General features: G+C 43.9%; 2 protein-coding genes across 7 annotated transcripts in view; one reads left to right on the top strand and one right to left on the bottom strand.

Moving 5' to 3' along the window:
• TMEM68 (transmembrane protein 68) overlaps nucleotides 1-12,896 on the bottom strand; it is an 86,718-nt gene that overhangs the window by 54,048 nt on the left and 19,774 nt on the right. For 2 of the 5 annotated variants that reach the window (XM_075826236.1, XM_075826234.1), the window contains exon 1: nucleotides 11,360-11,655. The exons of 1 other annotated variant lie outside the window; for it this stretch is intronic. The gene's annotated coding sequence lies outside the window, so the exon portion shown is untranslated. Of the gene's footprint in view, nucleotides 1-11,359; nucleotides 11,660-12,896 lie in introns of those variants that run through there. 2 more of the 5 variants (XM_075826237.1, XM_075826239.1) reach the window with 2 other exon arrangements.
• The window catches only part of TGS1 (trimethylguanosine synthase 1), a 61,809-nt gene continuing 60,559 nt past the window's right edge, over nucleotides 11,647-12,896 (top strand). The window contains exon 1 of one of the 2 annotated variants that reach the window (XM_075826232.1): nucleotides 11,647-11,852. In XM_075826232.1, coding sequence (XP_075682347.1) covers nucleotides 11,851-11,852 — 2 coding nt within the window. In that variant the 5' untranslated portion in view covers nucleotides 11,647-11,850. The remainder of the gene's footprint in view (nucleotides 11,853-12,896) is intronic. The other variant, XM_075826233.1, reaches the window with a different exon arrangement.

Raw genomic sequence — 12,896 nt, 5'->3', positions numbered from 1 at the left:
GACTGACGTAAAAACACGATGGGCCGGTCACTAACGGGTTAAGCTGATTGTATCCAATTGTAAAGGTAACATCGATGTAACAACTATTATTACAAGGGCTAATGCCAGGGGCGTAACTAGGACAGACTGGGCCACATAGCAAACTTTTTACTGCCCCCCCCCCCCTTCCCTCGGTGCCACACACAGCCCCCCCCCCCCTGTAGATAGTGCACCCCTGTAGATTGTGCCATACAGCCCCCCTGCAGACAGTGTTACACCCAACTTGTAATTAGTGCCCCATCGCCCTTAGTAGATAGTGCCACACAACCCCCTCGTGCATATAGTGCCACACAGCCCCCCTCCCTTGTGTATAGTGCCACACGGCCCGCCTCCCTTGCATATAGTGCCACACGGGCCCCCGTAGATAGCGCCACACACAGCCCCCCCCCTAGATAGCGCCACACAGTCCTCCTCCCCTTGTAAATAGTGCCAAATAGCCCCCTTAGTATAGTGCCACACAGCCCGCTAGTATAGTGCCACAAAGCCCCCCTTGTTAATAGTGCCACACAGCACCCCCTTGTATATAGTGCCACACAGCACCCACTACCTTGTATACAGCGCTACCCAGCACTTCTACCTTGTATATTGTGCCACACAGCTCCCCCCTTGAATATAGTGGTCCACAGCCGAACCGCCAAAAGAAAATTGTACTTACCTTGCCCCATTCCCATGAAAGACGGAGTGCTGCACATCCTCCGGGGGGAGGGGGGGGGGACGACGATTGTGCCGACCAGCGTGATGCAGTTACTTCATCACGCCGGCCTACGCAGGAAGTCTTCCCAGCACCTTATACTCTGAAGGCAACATTAGTATTCATTTGTATCTGCATCGCAAGGAGGCGGATATAAGTGAATGTGGCTGTCACTAGCACCGGGGCCCCCTCCGGTGCTAGCGGCGCCACCGGGCATGAGGGGGCCTGTGCCGCACATCCCAAAAAATGTTATGGGCCGGGTGGCGCAGACTGCCTCAGGCCCCAGACAAGCCGCAGGATGAGGGCCCTGGGAAATTGCCCCCCTAATGCCAGCCCTGCCTGTAGGGCTACCTCCCTGCTTTGCCATAGCATTCAATAGTATGGACGCAGATACTGTTGAATGTGGCGTAGCTACTGCTGTAGCAGCCATACCAGCTGCTAGCGGCGCCACGGGGCATGGGGGGGACCGTGACGGCAGGTGGCACGGGCACCCTCATGCCACGGGCCCCACAGCAATCGTTATGGCTGCTACAGCTGTAGTTACCCCACTGGCCCATCCAGAAAGTAAAGTAAGAACGTGCCTGTTTAGGATGCCTCCTGGAAGATGCACATAGAGTAGATGTCAAGGTGTCTGGAAACCACATCCTGATCCAGGTCAGTGAGGATTGTATTTTTTTTTTTTTTTTTTTTTTAAATATGGACACTTTTGACGTAAAAAAAATATTTTTTGCCTATGCTAGTAAGTACCTGGAGTTAAAAAGAAACACTAAGTTTCAGGCTGCAATCTTCATTCATATTCAGACCCCCTGATATTCAGTTTACAACCTGCTCCTAATTTCAGACTTTTCTGCTGTGGACTTGTCCCTCCCAGTAATATAGGCTGAATCCGAGTTCTGTGAATCCAGGATTCTGCTGCATCCACTAGCTCTCATGTATTAGCACAGCTTCATTTCTGTACGGCTTTCTTCTTCTTCTACAGTCCATGATGGATCTCTTCTTGCTTGTGCTGATGCGTGTGTGCTTCCCTCCCCCCCTGCAAAGTGTCCCTGGGATCTCTCTTCTGTGCCTATATACAGATACACAGCGGGTGATCCCTCCTGCCCCTGTGCTTTCCTCCCTATCTACACTTTGATACAGACAGCCTGTGTGGTTTCCCGCTAACCTGAAAACTTGGATGCTCTACCACTTTTCACTCTCTAATCTGCATGTACAACCTCCTCCCCCTCCCTGCTGTTATCTCTAAGGCCTCATACACAGGATCGCAGTGGTATGCACTGCCGTGATTTTCAGCTCGGATGGCAGCGGAGTGTCGCCCGCAAATCGTGGGAAAACACCTTTAACCCCTTAAGGACGCAGCCTACTTTGGGCCTGAAGGCTCAGTGCCCATTTTTCAAATCTGACATATTTCACTTTATGTGGTAATAACGCCGGAATGCTTAAACCTATCCAAGTAATTCTGAGATTGTTTTCTCGTGAGACATTGGGCTTTATGTTAGTGGTAAAATTTGGTTGATATATTCAGTGTTTATTTGTGAAAAATTGCTAAATTTAGAGAAAATTTCGAAAAATAGCATTTTTCTGAATTTAAATGCATCTGCTTGTAAAACAGACGGTTATACCCCCCAAAATAGTTACTAGTTCACATTTCCCATATGTCTACTAATTTGCATCGTTTTTTGAACATTCTTTTATTTTTCTTGGATGTTACAAGGCTTAGAACATAAACAGCAATTTCTCATATTTTTAAGAAAATTTAAAAAGCCTTTTTTTTAAGGTACCTGTTCAGTTTAGCTTTGAGGGGCCTATGTATTAGAAACCCCCTTAAAACACCCCATTTTAAAAACTAGACCCTCATAGTATTCAAAACAGCATTTAGAAAGTTTTTTAACCCTTTAGGCATTTCACAGGAATTAAAGCAAAGTGGAGGTGAAATTTGCAAATTTCATTTTTCTTGCTGAATTTCAATTTTATTCCATTTTTTTCTGTAACACAGAAGGTTTTACCAGAGAAACAATAGTAAATACGTATTGTCCAGATTCTGCAGTTTTTAGAAATGTCCCACATGTGGCTCTAGTGTTCTTGTGGACTAAAACACAAGCCCTAGAAGCAAAGAAGCACCTAGTGATTTTGGGGCCTCTTTTTATTAGAATATATTTTAGGCAGCATGCCAGGTTTAAAGAGGTGTTGAGGTGGCAAAAAAGTAGGAATCCCCCAAAAGTGACCCCATTTTGGAAACTACACCCCTCAAGGAATTAATTTATGGGTGTTGTTACCATTTTGACCCAACAGTTTTTTCACTGCAAATATTTGAATTGGGCTGTGAAATAAAATAAAAAAATGAAATTTTTTCCAATAAGATGTAATTTTTGATCAAAATTTCTTATTTTCACAAGGAATAAAATACCTAATTTAGTGGCCTACTTTGTCCGGAGTGCGGCAATACCCCATTTGTGGTGATAAACTGCCGTTTGGGCCCTTGGGAGGTCTCAGAAGGAAAGGAGCGCTATGTGTTCTTTGGAGTCCAGATTTTGCTGGATTGGTTTTCGGGTGCCATGTCGCATTTGCAGAGCCCAGGGGGAGCAAAGCAATGGAAACCCACTAGAAGTTACCCCATTTTGGAAACTACACCCCTCAAGGAATTCATTTATGGGTGTTCTGACCATTAAGACCCCACAGTTTATTCACATAATTAATTTGAATTGGGCTGTGAATTAAAAAAAATTAAATTTTTTCCAATAAGATGTAGCTTTGGCTCAAAATTTCTTATTTTCACAAGGAATAAAATACCCTATTTTGTTGCCCAATTTGTCCTGAGTGCGGCAATAGCCCATTTGTGGTGATAAACTGCCGTTTGGTCCCATGGGAGGGCTCAGAAGGACAGGACCACCATTTGACCTACTGGGGATTTTCTGGTGCGAAGTCATGTATGCAGAAGCCCCTGAGGTACCAGTACAGTTGAAACCCCCAAGAAGTGACCCCGTTTTCAAAACTGCACCCCTTAAGGCATTCATCTAGAGGTGTAGTGAGCATTTTGACCCCAGGTATTGTGTAAATGATAGCGCAGAGTGAGATTTGCAAATATATATATATATATATATATATATATATATATATATATATATATATGCCATTTCAGTGTGCGATATATCGTGCCCAGCATGCGCCACCGGAGACATACACCCCATAAACTGTAATGTGGGTTCTCCCGGGTATTGCAATACCCTACATGTGGCTGTTATCAGCTGCCTGGGCACACAGCAGGGCCCAGAGGGGAAATATGAGGGGGATAAGCTGTGCGGAGTGCATCAGGGTAAATAAGACTGGGGTATATTGAAAATCAAGGGATCTATGATAAATTTTAAAACACTTTCATACAGAGCTCTGGTTTTTTCGGGACACGTGTCACATTGATATATTGTGTCCTCCTTTATCCCCCTCTTATAGCAGACTTTGCACCTCTTTTGACTTTTTTTCCTTCTTGGTAGTTTGGGGAACTTCTCCTGGAAAGTGTTGCCCTGGTACGATGCGTGTGGCCTCACTTCCAGAAGTACTGGATGCCCCCCCTTCTTGGTCCCTAAAGATTAGGTTTGTGATAACCACCTCTTGAAATTCCAGGAAAGTTCCCGTCTGGCCTGTACATCGACATAGCACGTACGCATTGTATAATGCCATCTGTATCATGTGCATGGCCAGCTTCTTATACCACACCGCATGGCGCTGTAGGGCTTCAGGACTTGATCTGACAAGTCCACCCCTCCCATGTACATATTGTAGTCCAGGATGCAGTCTGGTTTGGGGGTCTCTGTACTGGTACATGGGTACTGGTGTGACATCTCTCTTGTCCTTGTACTTGACACACCATATGTTGCTGCTAGATTGTGCCCTGCTCTCACCCCTTCTTGTTTGCCCAAGCAGAGTCTTAGGGAGGCCTCTCAGATTTCTTCTAGCAGTGCCACATGCCACAGTACTTCTGGAAGCGAGGCACCTCGAGTGGCACGCTGGTATAAAAATTATCCAGGTTGAGGTGGTAACCCTGGTCCAGCAGTGGGTGCACCAAATCCCACACAATTTTTGCATTAACTCGCAGTAAGGGGTGGGGGGGCATTCTGGGGGCTGAATACTGGTGTCCTTCCCGTCATATATTGTAAATTTGTAGGTATACCCTGATGCACTCTCACAGCTTATACATTTTCACGCCATACTTTGCCCTCTTGTTCGGCAGGTACTAGCGGAATTGAAGCCTCCCTTTAAAATGTACCAAGGACTCATCAATAGAAATACACATCTCGGTGGTGAATGCTGGGAAAACCGGGCACTGAAACGCTCTAATAGGGGTATCCATTTATACAAACGGTCAAAACTGGGGTCATCTCGGGGTGGGCACGGCTCATTATCAGTATAATGTAAGAAGCGAAGTATTGCCTCTTTTTTTTTTTAGGTTCCACTTCAGTTCTGAAGCTGCTTTGAGGGGCCCATATATTAGAAACCCCATTTTAGAAACTAGACCCCTCAAAGTATGCACAACAGCATATAGAAAGTTCATTAACCCTTTAGGTGTTTCACAGGAATTTAAAGCAAAGTAGAGGTGAAATTTACATATTTATTTATTTTTGTCAGAAAATCCTTTTTATTCCATTTTTTTTTTCTGTAAAACATACGTTTTTACCAGAGAAACGCAACTTAATACGTATTGCCTAGATTCTGCAGTTTTGAGAAATATCCCACATGTGACCCTAGTGCGGTAATGGACAGAAGCACCGGCCTCCGAAGCAAAGGAGCACCTAGTGGATTTTGAGCCCTCCTTTTTATTAGGCACCATGTCCGGTTTGAAGAGGTCTTGTGGTGCCAAAACAGTGTAAACCCCCAAAAAGTGACCCTATTTTGGAAACTACACCCCTTGAGGAATTCATTGTAGTTTTCATGGGGTGCATGTGACTTTTTGATCAGTTTTTATTCTATATTCATGTGGCGTGGTGACTAAAAAACAGCAATTCTAATATTGTTTTTTTATTCTATTTTTTTTACAGCGTTCACCGTGCTCTATAAATGACATATTCACTTTATTCTGCGTGGTGATACGATTACGGCGATACCAGATGTTTATATATTTTTTTTATGTCTTATGGCGTTTGCACAATAAAATACGTTGTGTAAAAAATCATTTACTTTTTGTGTTGCCTTATTCTAAGAGCCATAACGTTTTTATTTTTCCATCAAGAAAGCCGTGCGATGACTTGTTTTTTTACGTAACGAACTGTAGTTTCGATCAGGACGATTTTTCGGTACATGCGACTTTTTGATCTCTTTTTATTCCATTTTTTGGGAGGTGAAGTGACCAAACAATTGTGATTATTTTCTTTTACGGCGTTCACCGCGCGGGATAAATAACGAAATAATGTTGTAGTTCAGGCCGTTACGGACGCGGCGATACCAATTATTTATAGTTTGTTTATTTATATATTTTTATTAATAATAAAGGACTGATAAGGGAAAAAGGGGGATTTTTACTTTTAAAACTTTTATTTTTACACAGCTTTTTTTTTTACTTCATTACTTTGTCCCACTAGGGGACTTGAGGGCAGGAGGCCCTGATCGCAATTCTAATACACTGCACTACATGCGTAGTGCAGTGTATCTGAGCTGACAGCTACTCACTGACAGAAAGCATAGTGGGTCATGACTTTGTCAGGACCAACTAGGCTTCCGTAGATGGCATAGCCGGACGCCATTGTTAGGCGTCCGGTTGCCATAGCCACCATCGCTGGCCGCTATCATGTAGCGGGCCGTCGATGGTGGTTTAAAAGCTAAAAAGCCTGCGATCGCTATTGAACACAGCTTTTAAGTGGTTAATCAGTGGGGACACAGCGATCCGTCCCCGCTATAGGAGCTGCGGCAACCGCTGTACGATTCAGCAGATGTCACAGCTCCTGTATGTGTCGGGAGGATGGCTGAAATGGCTGTTACTCCCGTGACGTACTATTAGGTCATGGAGCGCAAACGGGATAGTTTCCATGACGGAATAGTACGTCACTGAGCGTTAAGGGGTTAAGTCTCTATTTATCTGGACTTTGTGACACTTTTAGCCACTGTATGACACTATTTATGAAGTACTTATCATTTATCTGGGAACAGTACACACAAATCACAGGGATTACATACAATGCATTCGGAAAGTCTTCAGATTTAGGGTATGTGCACACACACTAATTACGTCCGTAATTGACGGACGTATTTCGGCCGCAAGTCCCGGACCGAACACAGTGCAGGGAGCCGGGCTCCTAGCATCATAGTTATGTACGATGCTAGGAGTCCCTGCCTCTCTGCAGGACAACTGTCCCGTACTGTAATCATGTTTTCAGTACGGGACAGCAGTTCCACGGAGTAGCAGGGACTCCTAGCGTCATATATAAGTATGATGCTAGGAGCCCGGCTCCCTGCACTGTGGTCGGTCCGGTACTTGCGGCCGAAATACGTCCGTCAATTACGGACGTAATTAGTGTGTGTGCACATACCCTTACTCACATTTTGTTATGTTGAGGCCTTGTGCTAAAAAAAAAAAATCACGTTTTCCCCCATCATTCTGCACTCACTATCTCATAATGACAAAGTGAAAACAGAATGTTAGTAATTTTTATTAATTTATTGAAAAGGATAAACTAAAATATTGCATTGACATAAGTATTCAGACCCTTTAGACCCCATGCACAAGACCGTAGATTTTATCAGTAATTACGGACCCATTCATTTCTATTGGCCACGGACACCTTTCAGTATTTTTACTGATGGGTGTCAGTGCTAAAAAAAAAATTATAGAATCTGTCCTATTCTCATCCGTAATTACGGCATGGACTCTCCCATAGAAGCCTATGGGCGCTTTTGTAAATATGGACGGCTACAGATGTGTATCTGTAAACCGTCAGTATTTACGGAAGTGTTGCTATGCAACAGATTGGTGACATTATTTGCAGCCTCACTCTCTTTTTACGGATCAAATACGAATGCAATATGGACCGTACCCTTCTGTATATACGGATGACTACGGATCCGTATTTACAGACAGTATTTAAGGCCCCATGCAAACAACCGTATTTTCATCTATCCCGAAATACTGTCTGGAAATACAGATCCGTAACTTATAGTATAAGGAGCAGTGTGAGGTCTTATCGACATTTAAAATTTTTACGGCGTTCACCGTGCGAGTTAAATAATGGTATATTGTAATAGTTCGGACTTTTACGGATGCAGAAATACCAATTTTGTTTATGGTTTACATTACTTTAGAGAAAAAAAACAATGGAAAATGTATTTATTTTTCTCGCCACAAATAATTTTATTTGATCCTCTTTTTAACAAATTCTATTAGTCCCCCCAGGAGACTTCAAAGAGTCATTAGATTGCTGGTACAATACACTAGAATGTGTTAAAAAGAAGTTAAATAAAGTTACTAGTAGTAAAAAAAAAAAAAAACTACGCCTTTTCCCATTTTTTCTCTAAAGTAATGTAAAAAATAAACAAAATTGGTATTGCTGCATCCGTAAAAGTCCGAACTATTACAATATACCATTATTTAACTCGCACAGTGAAAGCCGTAAAAAATGTAAAATTACAAAAACTCAGGTTTTTTTTGTTTAACTTAGCGGTCCAAAAAAAGTTAATAGTGATCTAAAAGTGTTACATACCAACAAAATGGTACCAATAAAAATGACAGTATAGAGGCTTCTGTTAAGCTCTGACACATTGTTCTCATTTTTTTCACGAGTCAGGAAATATTATAAATTGGATTCAATTTATAATATTTCCCAGCACTGGTCACTAGATGGAGCACTTCCCAAAATTGTAGCATTGCATGTGGTAAAGCAACCACATTGCTTTATGCTGCAAAATTGGGAAAAAATCCCTCGCTCTAGTGAGCTCTCAGAATCCCCCCTCCTTTATCCTGGCTAGTGCCGGGAGAAACGAGGGGTTTGAACGGTCTAACCTCCTACACTGTGTGTCGCCATTTTTTGAGCTAACACACAGTGTAGAAGGTTAACATACAGTAGTAAACACACACATACATACATAGAAATCACTTACCTGCTCCAGTCGCCGCCGCTCCCTCCGGTCCGTCCGCTCCGTCTGCTGCCGCTACTCCATGTGCACAAGTCCGGAAGCCGCGACCGGAAGTAGTAATCTTACTGCCCGGCCGCGACTTCCGGTCCACAGGAAAATGGCGCCGGACGGCGTGCATTTCAAATCGGACTGTGTGGGAACGGCGCATGCGCCGTTCCCACACACACGGCGTACACCAAAGTGGATGGAACGGGCCCCGTTCGCAGTCCCTATGGGACTGGAGCTGCCGTATTCCATGTCTGTATGTGTCGTTAATCGACACATACAGAAATGGAAAAAAAAATGGCAGCCCCCATAGGGAAGAAAAAGTGTAAAAATAGAAAAAAGTAACACACAAACACACAAATTAATATAAACGTTTTTAATAAAACCCTAACATAAAACTGATATATAAAAAAAAATGTTGGGGACACTGTTCCTTTAAAGTGTAGCTAATCGTTTAACAAACTTCTGACCTGTCATAGTGACATGTTAGAAGTTTGGATTGGTGGGGGTCCGAGCACTGAGACCCCCACAAAACGCTAAAACGAAGAAGCTGAAGAAGTCGTGTAAGCGCTCAGCCGCTTCGTTTCGGTTTGGCTTTTTCTGGAAATCTGATGTAGGGGTGAATGGGCTCATAGACTTTCCATTGAGTCCATCCTCCGATACATTGATTTCCGGAAAAAGCCAAACAAAAACAGTCTGAGAGCTCACACGAGTGCTTCAGCTGCCTCATTTTAGCGATTGGTGGGGGTCTCAATGCCCGCACCCCCACCAAAGCTCCTGACATGTCACTCACTATGACATGTCAGATGTTTGTTAAACAATTAGCTACACTTTAACAGAGGCAGAGTGAAGGCAGACTTGGAGGCCTTCATTAGGCTCCAGGTACTATTATGACAACCATTAGCATCACAACGATCTGTCACCCCCCCCCCCCTCATTTTAACGCCTCAGGTGCTACGGTCACGATGGACCACGGTTTTTGAGGGGTTAAACAGCCAGGAACAGCGTGATCGCTGTTCCTGGCCATTAGTCCTGGGTGTCAGCTGTAAAACACAGCTGACACCTGCAGCGTATGGAGCACGCTCAGCACGTGGGTCCGCTTCATACACACCCCCAGCACCATAACATACTATTACGTTGTGGTGCGCAAAGGGATAAAAGGTGAACCTTTGGCCCAGTCTGAGGTCCAGAGCACTCTGGATCAGGTTTCCATTAAGAATATCTCTGTATGCTCCATTCCTCTTTCCCTCAACCCTGAAAAACACCCACACAGCATGACGCTGCTGCCACCACCATGCCTCATTGTAGGGATGGTATTGGGCAGGTGATGAGCAGTGCCTGCTTTCCTCCGGACATGATGCTTAGAATTGAGACCAATAAGTTAAATCTTGGGTTTCATCAGACCACAGAATTCAGTCTGAGTGACCTTTGGGTGCTTTTTTGGAAACTCCAGGCTTTCAGGTTTTTTAATGGAGAGGTTCTTTCTAGGCCACTCTGGCATAAAGCCCAGATTGGTGGAGTGCTGTGTTGACTTTCTGGAAGTTTCTCCCATCTGCACGCAGAATCTTTGGAGCTCAGCCAGCATGACCATTGGGTCACCTCTCATACCAAGGCCTCCCCTCCCCCTGATTACTTCGTTTCGTGGGCCAGCTAGCTCTAGGAAGAGTTCTGGTTGTTCCAAACTTCTGCCTTTCAAGAATTATGGAGGCCACTGTGCTCTTGGGAACTTATAGTGCAGCAATTCTTTAGTACCCTTCTCAGATCTGTGCCTCAACACAATCCTGTATCTTTGCTCTACAGGCAGCTCTTTCCTCCTCATAGCTTAGTTTTTGCTCTGATATGCATTGTCAGCTGTGAGACCTTATATAGACATGGGTGTGTCTTTCCAAATCATGTCCAATCACATGAATTTACCACTGGTGAATGCCAATCAAGATGTAGAAACATTTCAAAGATGATATAAAGAAATGTTAGGGTCATCATTTCAAGTGTCATAGCAGAGAGTCCCAATACTTATGTCCATGCGAAGTCTACGTTTTTCATTTTTAATAAATTTGCAAAAATTTCTAAAATTCTGTTTTCACTTTGTCATTATAGGGTATGAAATGCAGAACGAGGGAGGGGGGGACTTGAATTTTTTCAAGCACAAGGCCTCATCATAACAAAATGTGAAAAAACGTCTGAAGACTTTCTATATTAATTGTATAAACAAATACATGTATTGTGCTAAGAAATTATATCAGAGCTTGACAAATCCTAGAAGCCAACATAGATACTTGAGAAGCATCAAACTTTTGGAAACCGACATTCAAAAGTCCTGTACAGTAGCCACAATACTGAAGAGCCCCTTAACAAAGTAAAAATCTATTTATAAATATGCAATCCAGACAGCAACTGTGCAGCCATTAGAGACTGGACACAGATGAACAGCTTCATGAATTACATATATACACGCATGCAATGCTAAATAACCAAGATATATTACACTGGTCGCCTCTCCATAACGAGTTACCATTCAGATACAATACCCACCCTGATGCCAGCACCAATGCCAGGGTCCAAGCTTCTACACGGAGTTGCACAACTACAGCCATACAGTAAAACTACAATACCCAGCATGCTATGCCCAGACTTCGTCTTCCTGCCTCCTGTCACTTAGATGGACGTTGGAGTCAGGGCTTCCTGGTGTCCACATAGAATTGCATGACGGGATATGTAGTTTGTTAATGTTTGACAAATCCACATCTATCAGGAAGCTCTGAGGGAAATGTTCACCTCAGCCATATGAGTCCTCCACCGCACACAGGGCTCACCGAGATTGCCGAGCTAGTCACGTGCTCTCTGAATGGAGGAAGCGGAAAATATTGCAGTGCATGCCGGGATTAGTAGTTTATTATGCATTTCTATGGACTCACCTACTGGAGCCCGTGCTGAAATCCGTGGCGTAAGGATGATGTTACATGTCCATGTATTTACCTCCTCCACACGTGAAGAGAGCGGGATGTGAGCCGCAGTCTGACTAGATGTATGTTATATTCAATGAATAGCGCATGCGGATATAGCTGAGCTGTGCTTGTATTTAGTTTTCTGCTGAGTCTATATCATATAGTTATTGCACCCATGTATTTTGTTATTTCATGTTTTAGTTTAAGGTGTGGGCTTATCGTGTTGCTGTGTAATAAATTAAATGCATTTCTATATAAAAATCTCACATAACTCAAACATGGTCATGTGAATGGTCTGCAAAGTCTAGTTTCACCATTGATCCTACGACGATATAGTAAGGCCGGATTCACACGAGAGTGTGCGTTTTGCGCGCGCAAAAGTCACTTAACAGCTGCGTGTGTCATCACCATATGATGCGCGGCTGCGTGATTTTCGCGCAGCCGCCATCATTATGACACTCCGTTTGGATGTTTGTAAACCGAAAAGCATGTGGTGCTTTTCTGTTTTCATTCATACTTTTTACTGCTGTTGCGCGAATCACGCGCGTCCCACGGAAGAGCTTCCGTGTGGTGCGCGTGATTTTCACACACCCTTTGACTTCAATGGGTGCGTGATGCGCGAATAACGCACAAATATAGGACATGTCGTGAGTTTTACGCAGCGGTCACACGCTGCGTGAAAATCACGGGCTGTCTGAAAGGCCCATTGACTGACATAGGTCCGTGCGAGGCGCGTGAAAATCACGCGCGTTGCACGGACGTATTATACGTTCGTCTGAATAAGCCCTAAAAGTGAGAATACATGCCGTGGTGACTGGCCACACAATTAACGATGAAATTGTTCGACCGTTCGCCACCATATGTGGGTGTGGATTTTGCCGCTGCGTGTGTTTTCACCCCAATACTCTGTTTAGCAGGGTGTTACAATGGCCTGTGGAAAAAAAACTCTACACATTACACTGCTATGCAATATGGACAAAAGTATTGGGCCACCACTTCCAGCACTAGCCATGTAGTCAGTCGCCTCTTCAAACATTTGTGATAGAATGGGTCGTTCTAAAGAGCCCACTTTACTCCAGCGTGTCACCATTGCAACCAGTCAGATCATGACATTTCTGCCTTCC

The sequence above is a fragment of the Rhinoderma darwinii genome, chromosome 5, assembly GCF_050947455.1.
Source record: "Rhinoderma darwinii isolate aRhiDar2 chromosome 5, aRhiDar2.hap1, whole genome shotgun sequence".
NCBI classification, from domain to species: Eukaryota; Metazoa; Chordata; class Amphibia; order Anura; family Rhinodermatidae; genus Rhinoderma; species Rhinoderma darwinii.
This window is presented reverse-complemented; position numbering and strand designations above follow the sequence as displayed.